General features: G+C 44.5%; 1 protein-coding gene across 7 annotated transcripts in view; it reads left to right on the forward strand.

Moving 5' to 3' along the window:
- Nucleotides 1-23,990, forward strand: part of PKP4 (plakophilin 4) — a 252,594-nt gene that overhangs the window by 218,298 nt on the left and 10,306 nt on the right. For all 7 annotated transcript variants that reach the window (XM_082841001.1, XM_082841005.1, XM_082841003.1 and 4 more), the window contains 5 exons: nucleotides 10,867-11,050; nucleotides 15,379-15,496; nucleotides 17,011-17,202; nucleotides 17,407-17,580; nucleotides 20,871-21,021. In XM_082841001.1, the coding sequence (XP_082697127.1) occupies nucleotides 10,867-11,050; nucleotides 15,379-15,496; nucleotides 17,011-17,202; nucleotides 17,407-17,580; nucleotides 20,871-21,021 (819 nt within the window). The remainder of the gene's footprint in view (nucleotides 1-10,866; nucleotides 11,051-15,378; nucleotides 15,497-17,010; nucleotides 17,203-17,406; nucleotides 17,581-20,870; nucleotides 21,022-23,990) is intronic.

Raw genomic sequence — 23,990 nt, forward strand, 5'->3', positions numbered from 1 at the left:
AGTAATTCAACCTCGTTATTAATTCAGAGCCTTTCCTTGCACTTCCCTTTGTTTCAGTCTGGCATTTTTAACGCACTTCAATGCAGAAATTTTAGCTATTCTTTTTAAAAGATGTCTTGCCTTTGCTTTAAATGTAATAACTGCCCAGGGCCTGCATTTTTGGCCACATCTTAATTTGCAGAGGTAGGAAGGAAAAATACTTTTGGCCCAGTGTATTTTCCCAGGACAGTGTGGCTGTCATTGTTAATTAAAATAGTTCTCTAGTATGTGACGTGATTCTTGTGTTTTCTTCACTGTGTTGAACATGTTCCAGGTTGGAACCTAATGAGCTTTTCTTTCGGTAATTGCTGATACGTGTAGGTGCTTAGGCTGAGGTTTTTATTCCAAAGGTACTTTTTACCTTTATTGTGCTTAAACCTGAAAGCTGGATGGAGTATCGTTGTTCCCCAGTTGGGTTATAAAATGAATGTCTGCTAGGCCACAAACTATGGGTGGAAAGTGGGAACATCTTGTCACTAGAAGAGATATGTTGAACTCATTTGTTCAAGATAATTAAATATGTTTCTAAGCTGGGATATATGAGTTTCAAGTTATTGAGCATCCTGAAAGCAATGTTTTTTAAAACTATATAAATTGAAGATATTGCATAGAATCTGCAGGCCTACCTTTTAATGCACCAGATGTCCCAAAATTATCATGCTTCTCTTACCCCATTAACACTGGTGTTAAGTACCAAAAAGTAGCCTCTGAATAATAATGGACTTTGTTTAAATGACTGCTATATTCACATTCCTTCCAATTTAGCAAGAGATTATTATTCCTCCATATGGCTAAGTAAAATATTTCCACACTGTTTATTTTAAAATGTTTGGATGCCAGCAGTAGATTCCAGACACTATGAAGAACGTGAAATTAGGCGTATTCCCTTCCTGATCATTAGCTCCTTATTTCTAATTAGACAGTAAATTAATAAGAAAATGATAGTTGGGTGCCAAGGAAGGGTACATGGGCCAGGCTCAAGTTTAGCAAAGAGCAGGACATCCTATAAAGAGCCAGAACCTAATGGACATGCATTCAGCCTTTTGGATGATTATGTGCCATTACAGAATGAAATGATTACTAAACATGTCCCCTTGGCCTAACTAAGGTGCCTTCAAAACAGTCGTTTATTCCCTGGTGCAGAGAGGAGTTGGCCTCTTACTTTCTGTCCTGCTTTTTGTGGGCCCCTAAGAGCTGTCAGGAGTCTCATGGGTAGTTTTCAGAAATCCAGCAACATCGCCTCCCAATTCCGAGCCCAAGTCAGTAGGATCCTTACCACTTGGCCCTCTTTATAAAATAATAGCAAGAGGAACGTGCACTCTCCTATTTACTGAACATTTCAAACCATAAAAATTAGTAATGAGAAATAAAATGACAAAAGTTTCATTGGTAACAAAACAAAAATAGTTTAATAAATGCAACAACTCTTAATTCAGAGTCACAGAACTTTGAGCTGGAAAGGGCCCTAAAGAAATCTTCTATTCTGCCCCCTGTAGTACAAGATGAGAAACTGGGATACAAAGAGATTGAGTCCAGAGGTTGGGTTTCTGACATGCAGGCTGGAGCTCTTCCTTCCCTGCCTCTGCCCACCCTGGCCCATCCCCAAACTCTGGGGGAGGGTGCAAATGCCCATTTTCACATGTCATTTCCCTTATTCTCTCAAATTACCACCAAAAAGGGAAAAGGGGGGAAAAAATCCCATAATATCTCAGTTAGTCTCTGAATTTCACCGGGTATATAAATATTTTTGAACTTGGTCACTCGCACAGCCACATCAAACTAATGATCAGGGATAATCCTAAAGCTTCAGGTTGCTTAGAAAACATGTGAACTGTGATTTGAGTCTTGTGAGTATTTCAGGATTCACAGTCTTGAGTATGAAAAGATTTGCCCTTGGAAGTGGACTATGACATTCTATTTTGTGTGCGGGCTTCCGAATGCCGAGTAAGATGAGGCAGTCAAGCGGGGAGACTCAGAGGTTCCTGTAGAATTCAGGTGGTCAGCCAGTGGTCAGGGTGGGGCCTCTCAGCACAAGACAGGCCCCGTAATGACACTCCCTCAGTAAACTAGACAGCACGTCGGTGTGAGAAGGATGAGAGCACATGACGAAATTCTCAAAAAGAGGTGCCCAAGAGACCCCACCCGGGTCCCTCGGGTACTTTGCAGTTTCTGAGTCTGTCTTATCTCCCGTGAGACCCCACCCGGGTCCCTCGGGTACTTTGCAGTTTCTGAGTCTGTCTTATCTCCCGTGGCTTAGGACTGGAGGCACGTTCGTCTCTAAGCTTCTTCTGCTCGGACCAGATGACAAAGTGGAAGCCTTAGTGCCGTTACAAATGAATAAGCACATTCCTGGAACACATAAAAGTCAGCTGTGGAACCTGCAACTGTGGGACTTTGTCCCAGGGAAATCTCTGTGGTAGTGTAAATAAATTCTCTGTCAGAGCATGAAACGACCTGAAGAGCACCCAGGGTGGCCGGGTCACTGCTCCCACTGCCACCTCTGCATCAGAGCAGTTCTCCCAGGGGGCTTTCCCTTCACGTGACCCGTTCGCTTTTACAAACTCCCCGCTAACAGAAAGAATCATCCTTTGCGTGCCTACGGGCAGTGCTTAGTCAGCAGTTCTGAATTTTAAACGGATTGATTTTCAGAGGAAATGCCTTTCCAGGGCACATAGGACTGTATGCCTCCATGAAGTCACTAATCCTCTCAACCTACCCCTGAAGTTGGGAAGTTACCTAGGTAAGAAAATATGGTGAAATGCAAAGTGGCTCTGTAAACGGAGCTTTAGAAATCGATAGATCTTCTCAAAGATGCTGTGATCCACCTTTGTACCTGAAACAAAGAAACAAAGGCTTATGTTCTTTAAAGACTAAAAATATAAAGATCTATCATTCAGGTCCTTCGGCTGGGGACAAATTTAAGCAGCGGGAACAGTCCCCTTCAGATTGAATATGTAGGCTGGGGCCCTACCGTGTGCAGTGTCTGCGGCCAGCTCAAGTCTTCGGTTCCACACAGCCCCCTCCTGGGCAGCTTCCTTCTCTCAGATCACCTGAGCCCTCACTCACTGCGGTGGGAACCCAAAGTCCTGACCACCATGACCGCAGCTGGGCCTGACTTTGCCTTCCCATGCCTGGCATGGAGGATGCCTCAGCTGGGCCGGAAATCTCAGGGAGCAACGAGGGACACAAGGCAAGCCCACCAGGCGGGCCAGGCCAGGCCTCCCTGCAGGAGCCCAGCTCGCGGGGCAGCTGCACTGCCCACCACCTAGGATGCCAGCTGTGCCAACCAGCAAGGAGTATAGCAAAGCCTAGCCTGGCAGCAGGGGTACAGGAAGAAGAAAGCCCGGAGCCGGGCCTGTAAGCCAGCTCCAGGACTGCACGTTCAGGTGCTCTGCAGCTCACTGCACACGTTTTCAGGTACCTCTCCTGAGATGGTCTCATCTTGGGAACCCTGGAAATGATTATCCACCACCGTGACTTGTTTTCCTGGGAATTTATCCAGGGAAAGGCATTTCTATAACTGAAGACAGTCCTTTTGTCCCACTCTCACAATAATTGCTTTCCCATTATTTCAGTTCTGTTTCAGTTTCGTAATTTATTCACAGCATTCCAGTCCTGGTGGAAAGTTTGAGTCATTTACCTGAAGCCACAAAATGGCAGACACTTCTCACACTACCTTTTTCCCGCTACCCCCTTGATTTCCTCATTTCTCTTACCTGTACCATATTCTCACACAGGAGGTGAACTGTTGGCTCATCTTTGACGTCACCCTCAGCTTGCGTCAGGCTCCAGATTCTCATCACAAGCACTCACTCTCCTTCCTCTTTGCTTTCCCATCCCCTCTGCACTCCTTCAGGCCCTCATCACATGCTCCCTGACCTACTGTCCTGGGACACAGGCTTTGCCCCTCCTGGTCCATCAGCTTCACTGTCCCCCCCTGGGATAATGCCTGTCCCTGCAGTCCATCCTTCCCCAGCTGCCGGTCCAAATCTGCAGCCCCTATCCTCCCCTCACCTTCTGGGCCAACCCTAGCCTCAAGGTTTCCCCACTCCTGCCCCTCCCAGCTGGGAGGGCACCCCCCAGCCCGCTTCTCCCTGGCCTCTGCCCTTCACACGCCAGCTCGAACGCAGTGGTTTCCAGTTCCACACCAAGGCAGAGATTTGCCTGCTAAGAAAAACATCCAGGGAGAGGCAGCGTGGGGTCAGGAGTGAGTGTGGGCTCCAGAGTCAGATCCACTTGTTTCCTTCGAGCTCTGTGAGCCCCAGCAAATCTCCTCACCTGGTACCAGCTGCCCGGTGAGAAACACAGTACCTGCCGCTTGGCGTTTCTGTGGAGCTGGCCTTACTGCTCTTCCTACTGGTGGGTGCTTTGTCAGAGCTGCCTGGTGCTGCAACTATGTGTGGCAAGGCCTTCTGGGAGCAGAGGGCTCACCTACTTGTATCCCTTAGAGCCTGGCATGAAAATGTCCCTACCAGCACTTTCCAGTAGAAGTGTAAACGCAGGGCACGTCATTCTGAACTTCCTAGTAGCCACATTAAAAAGGAAAAAGAAAAATGTGTTTATTTTAATAGGGTAGTTTGTTTAACCCAGTAGTTCCAAAATATCACTTCAACTTGTAAGCAGTATAAAAACAATGAGGTGTTTTACATTCATTTTTTTCATACCAGGTCTTCATAATCCAGCGTGTATTTTACACTTACAACACATCGCAGTTTGGACCAGCCACATTGCACGCGCTCGATAGCCACATGCAGCCAGTGGCTGTTGTATTGGACAGTGCATGTCTAGGCTGTGCTTGGGTATAAGTAACATGTGTCTAAAAGGCATGAGGTACAGAGCTTTAATGCCGGAAGGGGGCAGGGATGCAGGTGACCGTGTTGTGACAAGATATAGTAGCCATAGCATCTTGTCATTACTCTGCCCAACTGAAAGTTGCAGAGGTTTATAAAAACCCTACTGGGGTTAGGGAAGAGCTTCGGGGCAGCTCCAGAGAGAAGAAACGGAGGTGTGTTTTTGCTAGATCCTGGGTGTTTCAGCCAGAGACCATCTCGGGAACCACGATGGAGGCATGTGCTAGGAGCAGACAGGGGCCCTGGGTACAAAGGCCCATATTCCTGCCTTGTTATCCACAGACTATGGGTTTACGAGAAGCACACATGCTTGGACGCTTATATGCAATCTGCAGCCTTGATGTTTTATATTTTCACTTTTAGTCTAATATTTCCACCCCTGCAAGAATGCTTGCAGGGTGGGTATACACGACACCAGCCTGTTCCAAGCAGCCCATTGGATGCAGAACAGCCGGGAGGGGACGAACATGTATACCAGGCAGTTCTGACCCCCAGAGAGCTGAAGCATGATAGTGACTTATCATGATGCTTGCTCTGTGCAGGGAATGATGCGGCCAAGATCTCGTTGTCTCTTCTCTGATTTAATGCTCTTCACACCCCTAAGCCTTGGGCACCTCGTGGACATCTCATGAAAGAGCATGTCTGAAACAAGAATGTCAGGAACAGACACTGAGCATGAGGCCAACTCATGAAAGAAAATGCAGGGGCATGTCCAGTGGTGATATTTGAAGTTGCACTAGCACTTTTTTGGCTGTTTTATTTTTCTTTTTTGCATTGCCCATGAACCCTTGTGTTGTGCAGTTTCGGGAGGAGGGGTTGTTTGTTTGGGTATTTTTTTGATAATAAGGAAGCAGCAAAAATTGAATACTATATAAAAATTAATGGATTTAGATTTCTTTCATATCAGAAAAAGAAAGAACAACAGTTGCATAGGCTGTTATGTATTTATGCTACCAGAGAAATAGCATTTTCAAAATGTTGTTTGGTTGGTTTTCTAATGTCCTTTAAGAAATGCATTTTTCAAATGGTGCTATTATTTTAATTAATCAAGTAAAATCAGTTTCTAATTTAACTATGAAATTATCATTTGGCTGTAAGAATAGCTATAATGCTAGTTTTAAATGTGCACTCTTTCAAAATTCTGTGGCCTAGGATTTATGTGAATGGTATTTTAATTACTTTATTCATTCTTTGTGGGGAAAATGAACTTTCATCTCTTACGGCAGTTTCTCATTGTGGTTACTGGTTGCTCATAATTATGTGTACTTTTTCTTGTGGTAGAGAATAAGCAGGGTTTTCTACAGTAGTATGCAGGAAATTCCCTAATAATTTCAAAATGAGTTTGTTTATATATATTCTTAGTTCTCACAACAAATAGCTAATTGCTTTAAATAAAAACCTCAAGTTTCCTAAACTGAATTATAGTTTATTTTTAACTTTCTTTTAAGGAACCGAGAGACAGTGGAGTGTGCTGCTAAATATTTTTGAAAATAATTTTGCACTAGGACGTCGGAGCTGGAGGTTTATCATGTTGATGGAGAATGCTAATAGTTCTGTATTTCTCATCAGTCTCGCTACATATGGGAGCTGGTGTATTTTCCATTCATTACTTACTGTTCTAGGAACATTCTCCCTGACCCATTAAATGAAGCCCTAGACAGAGTAAGTGGAAAGAACATTGTTTTATTACTGCTTTAGTGAGGCAAGTGCACACAGGTATTATTAGTTGGTCTTAAGAATGGTGCTTTTTACTTTGAGTAGAAAAGCCAAAGTAATCATTCCGTAGCTAAGGCTTTTAAGTTTAAGTGAACCTTCTTCATCCAATGTTGGTTGATCAGAACTGGTTGTTTTGGCTTTCCATAACCTCTATTTTTGAAAAAGAAAGTGGGGAGGAAAAACCAATGTCTTGGATCTTGCTTTGATGTTCAAAATGGCGAGTTAAATCCTTACCAAATGTAGTTTTTTGTGTTACATAGCAAAGTACAGGATTAGAGGGATAATGTAACTCTTAATGCAGGATCAGAAAGCTGCCTTTGTGCGGATGCCACCAACTTAGCAAAAATAGAATCTTTCATTTCTTCTGATCAAGAATAATTTTGAACATTTTTTGAAGTTGCAGGAGAGGTAGCTTTAATTTCTATTGCAGACTGATTTTAAGAGTCATCTGAGGTGACCGAAAGATAACCTAGTCAGCTGGCCTGCAAGTCTACTGAAGGATTACGTATTTTTAAGTAACTTCACATTTTATAATTGGGCACCACTGGTCCTTTCTTTCTGCAGTCTGAGGGATGGAGATTCAGGCATTTCGGTGTAACTTAACTTCTGGTTCTGGGAGATGGAGCAGCAACGTAATTCTCCTGGCCCCATAGCTAGGGTGGTAGTTTCAGCAACCATCCGTTTTGGCCTTCGTGTGAAAAGCAGGCAAAACTGTGCTGGCAAATTCCCTTAAAGATCCAGCCCACTGTTCTGACCCCCTCCATGTACTTACAGACCTTCAGGGACACTCTCAGGACGCTCAGTTTTAAGAACAGGTGTGAAAGGGAGGGAATACATACTTAGGTGCTAAATCTGACAGGCAACAAATAAAAGGGAAATCTCAAAGCAAGTACAGGCTATTAAATTGGATCCATCAACATATATTTCTGAGCACCTATTATGTCCCCTGCATATGTGTAACCAGACATATAAAAGAATAGATAATAGAGTGTTTCTTACTCATTATACTTGCCTAATGAAATTTAATATTAAATTTAGAAGAAGAAATGCTCATCATCCTGTAAAAGTGATTCACTTTGTTATAAAGCAGAAACTAACACACCATTGTAAAGCAATTATACCCCGATAAAGATGTTAAAAAAAAAAAAGTCAACATGTAGAATTTCAAGCCTACCAAATAATTAAATGGGAAGTGAATTCATTTTGTGCATCTTGACTCTTTAAGGTATTATGTGTAAAGCACACAGTGTCTGGCACAGAGTAAAACCATAGTAAATGGCCAGGTTACTATTGTGTATGTTGATTTACGAATGATTCTGCTCTCCAATCCCCTGTAGATGTAATGGCTAATAGTAAACTGTAGAATGACATATAACTCCACTGGTCATTCTAAATGCCTGACAAGGAAAAGAAAGAGCCAGACAAAATCCTTGTTCCAGCACAGAAAGTCAGGCGAATCCACAAACCTGGGAACTCTCCTCTTGCCAGAGTAGATCTTAGAAGTAGCCAGGAGTGGAGGCAGGAACCATGAAAAACAAGCTGTTCTGCCAGCAGTCGGAGAACTTCTAGGCATCAGCTCCAAGATCCAACGTGCTAAGTAAGAACCACCCCTCTTCTTAGTCGTGTTTTCACCTGAAGCGTGTGACTCAGCACTGTTTAATTTTCCGTAGAGATGTATCTAATTTTATACCTATAACCTACAGTATGATAGACTTTACTTTGCATAAACCTTGCCTTAAATTAACGTTACTGGAATGCATTTATTCGGTGAAGTAGAACGTAGCTTATTGGAAAATGCAACTCTCCCCCATGTGTAGAATTTCGTGGAGTGAGGACTTTGAAATGCTTTCACAGAGAGAAAAACTGTTCCAGTGGCCTTCAGAATCGCATGTTATAAAACTGTCATCAGGAGAGGTTAGGAAATGACCCTTCCCCACCACTGGCCTCTGGGCCACACGCTGCCCCTCTGGCTGACTCATGCCCCAGGCAGGCCCCTTCAGAGCGCTGGGTGGGGTGAGGTTGGCCTCGCTGGCAGAAAATGTTAAAGCCCTGTTCGTGGCGGCTGCTATCATCCATGCTTCTGCGCCTCAACCCACTCTCCTTCTGTCTTCTCTCCCCTCATCTATCATTTGGGTCAGAACCAACCTCCCGAGACTCGTTTTTCATCCTTAGCACCCAAGGTCTCTTCTGTGGTCATCCGTCCTCAGATACTTTTCCCCTAATACAGTGCTTTTCAAATGCCTTTTCGACACAAAACCCTTTTTTCAAACAGAAACATACAGTGAAGCCCAGTATTGAGAACAGATAAGGATGGAGCTGCTCCCAGTGAACTGAGATGGGATCTGGAGCCCTGCCCCCAGTTCTCACCCACCTCCCACATGGCTGCTCCTAAGAGCCCAGCGGAACCCCCAGAGTCCAGGGAACCCGGTTCAAACCCGTCCACATACATGCAGCCAGTTTTATCAGAATCCACAGAGAAGTAGCTCAGCTTGTGGAGTTTCAGTTCACTTCATAAGCACCTGCAGTGTGCGCCGCCCTCTCACCAGGACCATCAGCCACAGGATAGTTATGGAAACGAAGGTCTGTCGTGGTGGACAAAACAAGCCTTCAGAGGTAAAGCGGGGTCCTTCCTTTTCCCGATGCTGAACTGTCCAAATCCCCCTCGAGTCCGAGCCTCACTAGATGGGTCACCACTGAGGCTGAGGTCCTGAAAAGCTGTGCTTATGGTGGGCTCTCCCACCCCAAAGGGTAGGAGCAGAGAAAGGATGAAAGTCTTGGGGGAGCAAGGGAAACCCAGTCAGCAAGGCCCAGACATCAAAGCCAAGTGAGAGAGGAGTCAGGACCCAAGGCGTTTCCCAGGACAGGGCCCAAGCATCTGCCTCTGTCATCGACCATCCCTCCACGGTGTGAGTGGGTCAGGGCAGGTGTGTGGGGAATGGACGGTCCTCTCGGTTCACGGAGTATTGTTTTACGGTCTTCAGTTCTAGCCCTTTGCTTGAACCCCTCCTCCCGCCTCCCTCCTTCGTGAGGGGCCCTGCGATTTTAGGCCCCGAGAAGGCTGCTGCTCAGGCTGTTTACAGGCTGGCTCCTTGGTCACCAGAGCCAGAGCAGCAGTTTTCAGGCTTGCCTCTGGCCCAGCACTCTAGATCAGTCATGTTCACAAGCTTCGCATGCTTCCATGGACACAGGCAGGTTTTGCCAACCCCTTCCCCTCCACAGGCCTCGAGCGTTTTTGTGTGTTGATAGTTCTAAAATCACTATACTGACTGATGCAACTTGCCAGGGATACATCAGGAGTGTAGGGCTCTGAAGATCGAGCTGTACCGTCTCTCCTCCACCCCATCCCCTCTTACTTAGGAAAATGCATCAATGTGAAAATGACATTAGAGTAGGTATAATCCTGAATTTGCTCTAATTTCTAAAAGAGTAACTATTAGGAAATATGTGCTTTATAACAATAATTTAACCCTCTTATGGTTGACACAGAAACGAGGACCCTCTAATATGCTTATAATTCAAATAACACTCTAATAAGCTACATTTAAGGTCTGGTGTCCTAGCAATATTGATACGAATTACAATATTGGGAGCTTTTAATTTATTGTTAGTCTCGCCTGTATCCAAAAAGGAATGGTAGTAACTTGCACATGCTGATAAAACTCTTAACGTGGAAATAGAAATGTTTAAACCTTATCTAAATATGGGAGATAAGACAAATGTAACCACCCTTTGTGCAAGTTACTTCAAGCATAATGTTTAAGCATGAGCTTCCCGGTAGCAAAAGTAAGAAAAGGAAGTGTGATGAAGAGAAAGTGTCCTTCTTTTGAGAAAGAGAAGTTCTTTTCAAGTACTAAATTTTAAAAATGGTTTGTCACACACAACACTGAATGTAAGGGATGATACAATGAACCACATTTTTACAGCCATCACAGATGCATCATACTTATGACCCTTGATTGGATTGTGCCCCTCCCCCTCACAGAGTAACTCTAATTTGCTTTGCAAAACCATAGTCATCTTGCCTGATAGATACATAGGCTCCAAAACTTAAGATAAGGACGACTTGGTAATATACTGCCAGAAGCTTACATATGTTCAGTCAACATATATTAGAGGCCCATCCCCAGCCTGGTTGTAAATTCAGGCCATAGATTAGGTTTGGGACAGACTGAATTCCCGTCAATTAAAGCTAATATGTTTATTTCATTACCAAAACTGCAGGATTTCTAATTGATCTGATATTTAAAATCTCATTCTTTAGGAGTTCTTTGGAATTTATCCTCATGTGATGCCGTAAAGATGGCAATCATCCGCGATGCTCTCTCAACCCTGACAAACACTGTGATCGTTCCACATTCTGGATGGAATAACTCTTCTTTTGATGACGATCATAAAATTAAATTTCAGACTTCACTTGTTCTGCGTAATACGACAGGTTGCCTGAGGTAAATTTTTGTTTCTTCTTTACGATTAAGTCTGTGATTAAATAATATGTGTCATAGCTAAGTTGACTTCAGGATGATTTAATATTTCATTTCTATTAATACCTCTCTAAGTTTCCAAGTTTTTTTTTTAATTTAGACCACTGGGCTTTGTTATCCTATGAGGAAAACATTGTGAGCACAGAGCAGTGGCCTGAGAGACATTATCTTATAAACGACTCTTCTATAGATCAGTCAAAAAAGCCCTTTCAGTCTGAAATTACTGTCAAAATTCCAGTGTTTTCCACTGGAGCAGCATTTTTCTGGTTGTCACATTCTGATTGCTAATGTGTTGGCAGCCTAGTGTTTGTTTAAATTCAAAATGTGGAAGTGCAAACTTCCGGTTATAAAGTAACTCAGTCACGGGGATGTAATGTTCAGCAAGGTGACTGTAGTCACTAATATTGTGCTGTAAAGTTGAAAGAGGCTAAGAAAGTAAATCTTAAAAGCTCTCATCACAAGAAAAAAACACTTGGTAACTTTGTGTGGTGACAGACGGTAACTAGACTTATTGTGGTGATCATTTCACAATGTATACAAATGCCAAATTATTGTTTTGTACACCTGAAGCTAATATAATGTCTGTTAATTAGACTTCAGTCTTTTTAAATGTAATGGTTAAAACTTTTTTCTTTTAAAAGGGTGCAAAAAGGTATGGTTTAAGCAACCATTGGGTTTAGAGTTTTATAAATAAATGAAAATGAGCCCAAATAACTCTTCTCAGTCATTATCTTTAGCATTTAAAATCCATAAAGCCTCCTTTAACTGTACACGGTGCTGCTCATTATTTGCCATTAACTCTCATCAGCTCAATTTCCACCCAGTTTCCCAGGCTTACTGGGAACTTGAAACAGAAACCTGGGGGCAGAGTGGCCTGGTGACAACAAGAGTGGGCTCTGGCTTCAGACAGACTGACTTCCTGTCCCATTCTGAGCCTCAGTTTCCTCATCTTTACAATAGGGGTAATAATAACATCTCAGAGTTGTGAAGACTCAGCTTGTATAAAATGCTTCGTGTAGTGTCTCACACACAGTGAGCGCTATTTACTGTTTAGGCTAAGATGTCTGAGCATCTCTACACCAGAGCTCGAGGGAGGGGCCTGGGCTTCTGCTCTGAAGCCTTCCGCTATTGTGATGGGTAACTGGGTCAGGGGAGGGGGCGACAAGAATCAGGCTCCTAGAAGGCAGGCCAGTTCCCTGACTCAGATTCCTGCATCACCGAACGGCTCACATGGCCTCTACTGCTGATCTGTGGGGCAGCATCTTATCTCCCTGTACCTGGCTCAGGGGAGGCCGTGAGCCCTCAGCTAGCCTGCCAGGCTTCAGTTGGCAGGAGGCCCAGGGACAGGGACGCATGCTCAGGCTCCCCCAGTGGTTGAAGGCTATTAACAGTTGGTGAATGCCTTCTGTGTAAACAAGAAAATAACAACAGATGCCATTTAAAAAATAGGGTGATGTAAGAGTTAGTAGGTGGTCACTTTGATGGTCAGGCGGTCTCTCATAAGAGGTGAAGTTTAAGCCTAGTCGGAAATACCACAGGAGCTGCTCCTGTGAGGGCGGGGTGGGGGAGGGGAGGAGGACGCACTCGAGACAAAGGGAGCGGGGAGTGTACAGGCTCTGGCGCAGGAAGGGGCTTGAGGCTGGAGCTTAATGGGCAAGGTGCAGCGTGAAACCAGTTACGTCGGATTTTTTAGATCAGAGCAAGGAGTGCACCACGTGCCAAGTGTCATGGGGAACCATCAGAGGGTCTACTCACAAGAGTAGGGATGGTTTCTGGCTGTGATGGGGGCGACAGTGGGGGCAGGAAGGCAGATGATGAGGGTGACAAAGGCCAGGCACCAGAGAGAGGTCGGCAGAAGGGAGTACGTTGTGGAGGGAGAGGCTGACAAGGTTTGCTCATGGACTGAATATGAGGGGCGAGGAAAAGGGAGGAAGTAAGGACAGCGCCTAGATGTCTGGCTGGATCAGCTGGGAGCACGGAAGTGCTGTTGATGAGGTCGAGCAGAGGGGCGGAGGAAGGGTGGAGAGACAGCAGCTGAGGGTTTTGTCTGGTCCACTTTGAGATGTCTGATTAGCTATCCATGTGGATAAATGTAATGTCTGGATAAACGAGTCTGGAGTTCTAGAGAGGGGTTGGGCTAAAGATAAAAACTGGGGAGTCATGGGTCCATAGGTTGTATTAAATCCAAGGAGCAGAAGGAGGCCACCCAGGAGAGCACCAAGATAAAGATAGGAAGCGACCACAGTAGCCCTGGGCACTCCAGAGGGAACCACAGGCAGAAGAGGCTGAGAAGGGAAGACAGCAAGATGAGAGGAAAAGCAGAGGGGTACCAGATCCCTGTTAGAGGAACAGAAGAGGTCAGCTGTTGAGAGCTACTGGGAGGTAACCCTGGATAAGAACAGTAGAGGGACTTCAGCTATGGAACGCTCTGTTGTCATTCAGTCATAAATAATTTATATTTTCTACTTTTATTTTCTCTTAAACCATTGTAGCAGGAAGCCTCTAAGATGGACGCAAAAACTCTTGCCTGCTAGTGTTATGCCCATGTGTATTCCCCTTTCGTTGAGTGAAATCCTTCAAATAAATAGTAGTTCTGAAGTTCTAGATGCCACTTCTGAGATTATGTTACAAAGAGACTGGCCTATGTCTTGCTCACTCTTTCTCTAGTTGCCTCATTCTGAGCGAAAGCTAGCTGCCATGGTGTGAGCTTCCCCAGGTAGAAACCCCCATGGCAGGAACTGACGTCTGGCAAACAGTGAGAAGCTGCGGATTGCCATAGTCACGTGAATGGACTTGAAGGTGGATTCCCTGAGGACTGGGAACGACCACTTGTGTGAACTTGGAAATAGATCCTTCCGAAGTTGAGCCTTCAGATAACTATAACCCCAGATAATAGCTTGATTGTAGCCTTATGGGAGACTCCAACCCAGAGGCACCCAGCTAAAGAAGCACCTGAATGCTGGACCCAGAGAAACCATAATACAACAAGTATTTATTTTTTGAGCTGTTAAATATTGGGGTAATTTGTTATACAGCAATATATAACTAATAGAATCATGAATTAAAGGAAAGTATGTATTCTAATATCTCAAATAAGTGGGGCAGATGAATTTATATGATTTCTAATTTTATTTAATTTTAGTTAGGGAATATATTTTGTGTAATATTGATTGAAGATTCTTTTATGTTCTAGTAGCCAGTCAGTGTTGATATAGGTTTGATAATATTTAACATGGAATTGAAGATAGTAAGTGTTTTCTCTTTGTATGGGACAGATATGCAGCTTCTTATTTTGTTTATTCCCATGGTTGATATTCAGCTGATTCAGACTTTGTACTTCAAACTGATTGTTAAAGTCTAACATCTCTTCTACTTCGTTGACACCTTCATATGATGAATCAGTGCCTTTGTTACTTTGGCTATTAAATATTTTTTAGTAACAAACAAACAAACAGAAAGAACAGTAGAGGGATCATACGTGATAGTATCTCTGGCCTCAGAAAAACAAAGGTGAAAAGAAAAGTCATTCCCGATCCCCCTTACCTAGTCTAAGTTTTACAAAATCTCAGAGTTAGCCTAGAACCCTTGTTAATGGCACATAAAATAGAGCCTTATAATTTGGTATCAATCCACGAAGTTGAATTGATAGCACAAATTTCCATATGGATGAGACCTAAAACAATTTTCAGGTTTTTTAATAATTAAAAAGAGAAAAATTGTGGCATGAGCAAGTGTTCCTATTTAACTTGAAATGTTTATACAAGAAATATGTTTCCTCTGTTCATTCAAGAAGCATTTATGACCACCTACTACATGCAAAACATTTTAATAGGTGCAGGAACTGCAGAGACCTTATGACCTAACAAGGGAGGTAAAGGATGTCTGAAAACAGCAACCATGCATGGCTAGCAAACATCCTTTTACATGGTGGGCACTTCCTAATTGCTTCCTATGTAGCAGCTCATCTCTTCCTTACAGCAACCTTACGAGGTAGTTACTATTATTCCCCCTTTCTTATGTATGAGGAAACTGAAGATAAGCCCCACAATAATTATTTTAGGAGGTTAGAAGGTGGCCCGTCACAAGAGAGATACAGAGTTCAAGTGCCCCTGCTCCCTTCTATTTGTGTGGCTAATGGGGGGCTGGCTATTACTGTGAGCTCCCTCGAGATGAAAATGCAGGCTCCAAATGCCTCTTCAGACCGGATCTACGTGCTGCTGTGTCACCCGTTCTCAGATCATTAAGGTAAGGCTCCGCAGCTAACGAGCTCCCCCGTGCCTCTGCCTGTTTAGGAATCTCAGCTCCGCGGGGGAGGAAGCGCGAAGGCAGATGCGATCCTGTGAGGGGCTGGTGGACTCTCTGCTGTACGTGATCCATACGTGTGTGAACACATCTGACTACGACAGCAAGGTCAGTGCCCGCCTGGCCGTGAACGCCGTGGTGGCAGAGGACAGCAGCTGCCGGCCGCCACCGTCCACGTGCCATTGACTCTTTCTGGAATTCTTGACCATCTCCTCCTTGTTAGGCCACGCTCCAGATTAAAGGGAGACTGTCTCAAAGTAAATAAATAAAGGGAGACTGTCTCTAAAAATTACAAGTTAACAGGGACATGAGAACTTAAGAAAATAGCCTTAGAACCATGAAAACTGAGTGACTCCATGTGGCAAAGGATCGACCAGGGTCCAGACCTTCTCTGTGGTTTCTCCTGGGCTCACCGTCAAGGTGATGGCCCCACTGCTCTTTCCTCCAGTTCCGTATCCCCTGCTGCTACAGTCAGATCCATCTGGATCTAAGTATCTACTGAATAAAAGTTCCCGGTCCAGGCACTGGAATCCCCCCAACCTCTCTCCCCTTCTTGCCTCGGTACCAACTCTGGATGCCCCTTTTACATGCGGTTGCAGTCTGTCACCCACTCCCTCTGTTACCAGCATGTCCCCCTTATCCTCCCCTCCTATTTCCTCCATCCCGGCCCTCTCACAAGGAATTCTGCTCATCATTTTTCAGCTGTGATGCCATCCAGGGTCTGCCCCAGCATCAGGGGCCGGGGAAGGTGGGGAGAAACAGGAAGGAGGGACTAAAAGTGTCAGGGGTCCCAAGGCAGGCCGGGCACTTGTTGTTCAGGATGGGCTGGACGAAGAGGGTCCACAAACAGGCCTGGGGTCGTAAACAGGGGTCTAAGAGGAAAAAGAAGACTGAGTGGTAGGATTGGGGGGGAGCTAGAGGAGAAATTCAAAGTGACAGCCAGGTTTTTATTTGAGCTCCAACTGAACCAAAAGATCTGCAGATGAAATTGAGAGGAATAAGCAAGTTAGAAGGGGAGCTCGCTAGGCAAAACTGAACTTGGTTTTAGACACACTTGGTTGAAGTGAGTTAGCCTCCCAATTAGAGGCGTGATACAGACTTTGAGGAACAAAAGACCATGTACAGAAGGCAAAACGTCAGCAGAGAAAGAGATCAGATCGTGGAACTTTCCACGGGGGTGGGAGGGGGGAGATGGAAGGAGACGACAAAGATGGCACTTGCGGGGAGGGGCTGTGCCCGGGGTGGAGGCTGCTCACACCCGCTGTCACGATGAGGATTCCCAGTGGTGAGAAGGGGGGGGCTCTGGTAACTTGAGCACATCTCTGCCACTGTGGCAGCCCTGAAGCAGAACCCTGGGCATTTTCTTCTCCAGAGCCTTGCACAGTTCCCTCAGCAGGCAGTCAGATCGTCAGCTGCACTGCGGATGGCTCTGCACTCTGTCATTGGGTGTCCCGCCAACAGTCTGGAATCACCGTTCTGACCTTAGACTGTTGCAGTTCCCATAAAGGGAAAAGCAGTTCTTTCACGTTCTACATTTCTTTACTATCACTGGTGCTCAGTACAGAAACACTTTGCACTAATGTGCCACGGTGGTTTTAATCCTACACTGTGTTGGGTTTCAGACCGTGGAGAACTGCGTGTGCACACTGAGGAACCTGTCGTATCGGCTGGAGCTGGAGGTGCCCCAGGCCCGGCCGCTGGGGCTGAACGAATTGGATGACCTACTCGGAAAAGAGTCTCCCAGCAAAGACTTGGAGCCAAGCTGCTGGGGAAAGAAGAAGAAGAAGAAAAAGAGAATACCACAAGAGGATCAAGTTAGCATTTTACTTGACATGAAACTCTAAAGTTTCGTTTCCTCTGGGAGTGAGAAATCACATATTTGGCAAGAAAAAATTTTTTTCTCATGATGCAGTTTTTCTGCTTAGCTCTAGCTGAGTCTAGCAGAAAGGAACGTTTTCAGGTGTTGGACACTGTGTTCACATATTTGCTTCCACTAATGCGTGCTCTTTGTCTTTCAGTGGGATGGAGTCGGTCCTATCCCAGGACTGTCGAAGTCCCCCAAAGGGGTTGAGATGCTGTGGCATCCGTCAGTGGTAAAACCATACCTGAATCTTCTAGCAGAAAGTTCCAACCCAGCCACCTTGGAAGGCTCTGCTGGATCTCTCCAGAACCTCTCTGCCGGAAACTGGAAGGTAGGATGCCTTCTACGTGTGCACACTTCTTGCAGTCAGATCAGCAATGATCATGGAAAGGGACACGGTTGTTTAGAGTTTGGTAAAGCGGGGGAGGAGAAAAGCAGGGAGACAGCAGTCGGCTCTGGGGATCCAAGGATGAATATGACGTAGCCCTTCCCCATGAGAAGCTGAAGGCTGGCGAGAAAAACAGACAGATGGAGCCAGTACAGTGTAGACCCCATGGGATATGTGTGCGGCGGGGTCTTGGAAGAGGACATCTAACCCAGCCTGGCAGGTGAGGGAGAGGCAAGGAAAGAGGGGAGCCAGAACGTAGGGAAGGGTTCCTGGAAGGGTAGTGCTGCCCAAATGGAACCTTTAAGAATGAGTAGAATTAAGCCAGCAGAGTCGAGGTCGGGGTGTACAGAGAACCAACCAGATAAAGGGACAACAGGGGAAAGGCGTCACAGTGAGGATGCCGTGGGTGGAGGCTACAAGCTGGTTGCCGGGACGTGGAGGGTGGGACGAGGAGTGCCCCCGTGGAGCTGGGCCTCGTGACCAGGCCTGACGGCCAAGCTTCAGGAGCTGGGACCCAACCTTCGGACCAGAGGGGCCGCTGAAAGGGTTTAAGCAGGCCAACGACACAGGCTGATGTGGACACTGTTGGATCCCGTCTGCAGCAGCGCAGAAGGCGAATTTGAAGTAGAGGAAAGTTGAGGCTGGGATTCTGTAGGGGAGTCTGGTGAGAGATGCCGAGGGCCTGAATTAGAGCTGAGGCTGGGCCGCCATTCCTGTCTCAGACACTTATAGAACATACACATGGCAAAGTTTCCACCTCCACTAATACGTGTGTGACTTCTTTAGGAAAACTGAAGGTGATTTCTACTGTTACCACTATAAGCAAGTTCTCAAAACTTTTTAAATGTCATCTAACAACTTCCCAGACAATCCTTGTTTGAAACAGTTCAACCTCTAGAAATTTCCTAACAAGTATATTTTAGTATAATTACTATAATGCTTGTTTTTGACTACTTCCTCCATCACCCCCTCCCCAAATGAAAATTGGCCATCGTTTTTTCTGTGAGAGTGAAAAGCATTGCTAGGCCTAGGTAAGGTTTGTTTCATGCGGCCAGATGCTCTAATGAATATATACAGATAATTACAGCCTAGCGCTAAGACACCATGGCTATTTTGTTATTGTTCTTGATATGTGTGTGACTGAGTCACTTTGCTGTACAGCAGAGGTTGGCACAGCACTGGAAATCAACTATAGGTCAATAAAAGTGAATAAATAAATAAATTTTTAAAAAATTAAAAGTGCTGGGCTTCCCTGGTGGCGCAGTGGTTGAGAGTCCACCTGCCGATGCAGGGGTCACGGGTTCGTGCCCCGGTGCGGGAAGATCCCACATGCCATAGAGCAGCTGGGCCCGTGAGCCATGGCTGCTGAGCCTGTACGTCCAGAGCCTGTGCTCCGCAATGGGAGAGGCCACAACAGTGAGAGGCCCGCGTACCGCAAAAAAAAAAAAAAAAAAAAAAATTAAAAGTGCTAATAGCTTAGCATCTTAAGTGCTGGCTCTGGAGCCAGACCCCTTGGCCTTGGATCCTCCCCCACCCCCCTTACTAGCTGGGGGCCTCAGATCTCTCTGTCCTCAGTTTCATCATCTGTAAAATGGAAATAATACCTACCTCATTTGGCGGTTTTAAGGATTAAATGAGATAAATTTGGAGGACCCAGGAGAGGGCCTAGCACATAAGTATCAAAAATATTTATGTTGGTGACTCAGTGTTCACCTCCAGCTTCTTATGACCTGAGACTCATTTGATGATAATAAGAAAAAAGACAATAATTAAAATAGATACGATTTGAGTTGTAGAATTTTATTTTCTGGGATCTTTAGTGAATAAACGTTAAATGGCAAGGTCGTTTAAAATATAAACATTATATGGAAGTGATTTCAAAAGTGTCTAAAATAGTAAATCAAAATATTGGCCCTCATTAAGAAAACAAGATAAACATGGCCACAGATGTGATAAGTCAGAAGCTATCTGGGAGTGGTGATGGCTGTAGTGCTCTGGAAGGGAGGCGCCCAGGGCTGGGCTGAGCCAGTTGGTCTCCAAGCGAGATAGGTGTTGGTTCTGTCCTTGCAGATTTCAGAGAGAGAAGTTGCCAAAGCTGCCCAAGTCCTTTACCTGATAGCAAGTCATGTATTCTATTTCTCTTGCAGATATCATTTGATTTGGAAAATAGGAGTATTGACTTCATCCAAAGGAAGCTAATAGGATCTTTGAAATGCATCTTTTCCTTTTATTTGTGTTATTAGAATAATCTCTTCTGTTGGTATTAAGGAGACTGAGTAGTCAGTCACATATTTTCATGTTCAAAATAATAAAAATGGCTGGCAGATCTGTGTCCTCGTGTCTTGACCACAACAGGAAAGTATTAGATGTTTTATGAGCAACATTTTTCAATTATCCTAAATTTTGAAAGACAATTTGCATTGGGAAAAATGTCAGTGAAAACTCAAAACAAGATTAAAGACCCATTTTCAAATGTTACTTTTTTTGTTTATTTGTTTTCTCGATGACTTAGTGTTCGTTCCCAATTCATACGGTGCCCAAACTGACTCACCTTACACACTTACCTCTTAATCACAAAAGAAGTTCTTGACTGTGGATTAAAAAAAAATAGCAGCAGCAGCTAACTAATCTTGAATGGTAAAGCATTTTGCACACAAATATACTTACTTTTTCACCAGTGTGTATTAATTACAATGCTCAGTGTTCCTGGAGAATTCCTCTTCTTCTGAGGCAAGGGATTTTTTTCCAAGCAATTTCCTTGAAAGGTTACTAAACTGTAAATATTGTTGCAGAGAATACAGGGGAGAAATGACTTGATGGAAACAGGTTCTCCTTTAATGTGCACTGACCAGTTACCCTCTCTGCCATCCTATTTATAGCCTCTGGACCTGGCCTGGGGCCAACTGCAGAGAAGACACGCCATCCGTCCTTAATCATGTTTATGTAGCTGAAGTAGAAAATAATCACTGCCTTCTCTTTTCTACCCAAAAATATCTGCCAGATGGTGGCTTGAGCTTTTCAGGCTTTGGGATTTCTTTTTAAATCAGTCATCCTAGCTTATCTTTCTCCCAAACTGGTTTTCTCCTGACTGGCATCACAGATGTAATCTCCCGTTGGAAAGAAAACATTTAATCTATTAGTTTATCTTTTGGAAACATCTTTTTTTAGGCAACAGTAACATCTGAGAGTTGAGCTCTGTTTTATATTACTTATTACCTTGTTTTATTTCCTAGTTTGCAGCGTACATCCGAGCAGCTGTCCGCAAAGAAAAAGGGCTCCCCATCCTTGTAGAACTTCTGAGAATGGATAATGATAGAGTTGTTTCTTCTGTGGCGACTGCCTTGAGGAATATGGCCCTAGATGTCCGCAACAAGGAGCTCATAGGTATGTTCTGGTGACCAGGTGAGCTATAAAGAGAGAAACAACAGCGTTTATAAAACTCTTCTTTTGATTTATAAAAATATGACATTTAAAATGATTAGCAACTCAGTCCTAGTCCCCGGTGTCTTGGCATGTTTGGTGCCCGTGTGTCTGTCCTTTCTGACCATTCCTTTTCAGCAAGAGGCAGCCTCATTCATTAAACACTGGATCAGGAAGGTAAATTTTCAGAAGAGCTAGCAATTTCAGTCATACATTATAAAACTGCTTGGTAGATTTGGTGTATCTGTTTCCCCAGAGAGTCATTTCTTGAACAACGAAAAAGGTTTAATTCTCCCTTTTCTGATTTTTGAGACGTATCTGCTAATTCTCCAACACTACCGTGTTCTAAATTAAAAAAAGAAATCACATGAATGTTTTATAGCTTTTCCCTCTCACATCTGTGTAAGTGCTCGCCTTAAAACAGAGGCACTGTTCCAAGGCCTGACCCCAGGGCAGGGTCAGGATGAGGATGAGGCAAGTGAGGCACACAGGGTGCACAGTTTTAGGAGGCGTTCACCCTTGGGTCCATCCAGACGTCGGGTTGGCGCTTGCATGAACTTGAGAATGAGCGCCTCTTCAAAGTTGTGCACCCACGGCAGCTGAGCTTGCTTGCCTCCAGAGCATGGCCACATCCCAAGCAGAGTGTGGGGAAAAGAAAAGATCAGAGACCCGCCAGTGGACCTCAGGTTAAACCCTGGATGTGCTGCTCACTGGCTGTATAACCTGGAGTGTCCTGTATGGAGCCCATGTGGGCTTCATTCCTTCATCTGAATTGAAAACTCTCCCTTGGTTCCCATCTCTGAGAGGGAGCTGCCCATGCCTGCACTCGTCACCGTGGGCTTGCTGTGAAAATGCCCCTTGTAAACCCCCCAGCTCCACGCCAGTCCTACAGCCGATGACAGGTCGGGGAGAAGGAGGGAAAATTTGACAAGATCTTATGTGGATTAGTGAATATATATTGAACTCATATTAAAATACACCTGCCATGATAGAGCAAGACAAAGGTGGGGAGAGAAAAGGAACAAGGACAACAATGTTTACCTCAGAGAGTGTCTACGAGGAGTCACCACGGCCCCTCACACAGTGCCTGGTAGATGTGCTATTTTAAATTATTGCCTGGATTAACCTGCTCTTAAAACACTGTCTCTTTGGGCCAAATTGTACCCCCCGGAGAGGAAAGGAGGCTCTTCCATGCCCTGTTCATAGCCAGCTCATGCCTGATTCCAATAGATGTGTTATAGCTCCAAGATCCCACATTTCCTTGAGAGAAATCCTTTAGGTCCCTAAAAAGATATTTTTTAAGTTATTTGTTACATCTGTATTATTTGAATTTCTTATAAGAAGCCCGTATAGTTTGGGAGTCCTTAATGCTAAAAAACAGTGTTGGCCACACACACCTTGTGTCCTGTGATTCCACAAATGGGAGGAGAGAGATGGGAGAGCAGAGGGTGCACAGCCAGCTCCATGAGTGCTAAGACCTTGGGGAAGAACGAATGTATATTCAGGGGCGTCGCCTTCTCTCGGTGCGTCCCTGTGTTTTCTGTGAATGTCCTCACCCCCTTTTAAACGTTCACGCGTGTTTTCTCTCTCCGCTGATGAGCATTATTTTACCCAGCTGGAGTACTCTTGAGCTGTTTCAGGAGTCACTTTTTCTTGTTTCCCCATGAAGATCCCTTCCTTCCTGTGTGGTCTGAGCCCCTCCCATAATCAGTATTTGACTCTGATTTACCCAGCACTTCTGTTCCTAAGAAGCATGCCCTTCTCTGACCTCTTCACTCTCTCCTCACATCCGTCACCAGCGCTAGCCATGGACTTTCTCTCCAGAGCCGTTTTTTACGAGGAAACAAAGTTTTGTCAGTTCACAAAAGTTGCTGCATACTCAACTTAGTCTGACCAAGCCAGCTGTCTGGGCTGCAGGCTCTGAAGGGACCACTAGGGTCACTCACAGACCGAGTGACTGGCCTTCTCCCAAGCCTCCAGAGTGCAGTTTAAAATTGTGCCCGTAGCAAAGTGACGAATTACATGTCGTGGACCTTTTGGTCATTCGTGAGTATTCAGAATCACCAGTGCTAACTTATCATCTGTTCTTAAAAACCACATTTATCTTCTGGCTTACAGTGTCATCACTGCTTTTCCACTCTTCCTAACAATGTTCTCTGTGAGTTATGCCCGCGTCTTCACTTTGACATGCTGTAAATTATGCGGCGTGTACTCAGGCCCTGTCTTCTTCTGCTTGCCATTGTATATAAATAGGTCTTCAATAAAAACCCCATTTAGCATCCACTCAGTTATTAGCATAGGGAGAAAAGCTAAGAAAATATTTACTTGAGCTTTAGTTAATTTCTTTTGTCTGCAGTACAGTTATTCCAGTTTGTCAGTCAGTAATTGAAATGGAAAAAGCTTCAGGTAATCTCTTTTTGGAGAAGAGTAAGGGGAATTGAGGATCTGTAGGGAAATGCCTCAGTAGCGAAGGGACACCCCAGCCTGGTCCTGTCGGGAACTTTATTATTGCACTACTTCTGGGACGTAACATGCCCTTAATCTTCATACCAGAATTATACTTCTGTCTTCTTTAAAAGAAACGAGCATGTTGTTACTGATGTCAGACCAACTGATATAAACCCTCAACTTGATAAAAATGTGGGATGAATTGGGAGATTGGGATTGACATATAGATATATATACCAATATGTATAAAATAGATAACTAATAAGAACCTGCTGTATAAAAAAATAAGATAAAATTCAAAAATTTTGAAAAAAAAAAAAGTGTAACTGTACCCAGTTCACATGTTGAGATCTAGAAAGATTTCATGAATTGTTTGGCAGCCTTACTTGGTCCAGCTTAAAATTTATTCAAAGAAAAGTTTTTAAAGGCTTTAAGAGGAAGTTATATTTCCTATATGACGCATAGGAACTGAATGGAGAGTAAAA

Source organism: Leucopleurus acutus (genome assembly GCF_964270905.1).
Source record: "Leucopleurus acutus genome assembly, chromosome: 6".
In the NCBI taxonomy this organism is placed as follows: domain Eukaryota; kingdom Metazoa; phylum Chordata; class Mammalia; order Artiodactyla; family Delphinidae; genus Leucopleurus; species Leucopleurus acutus.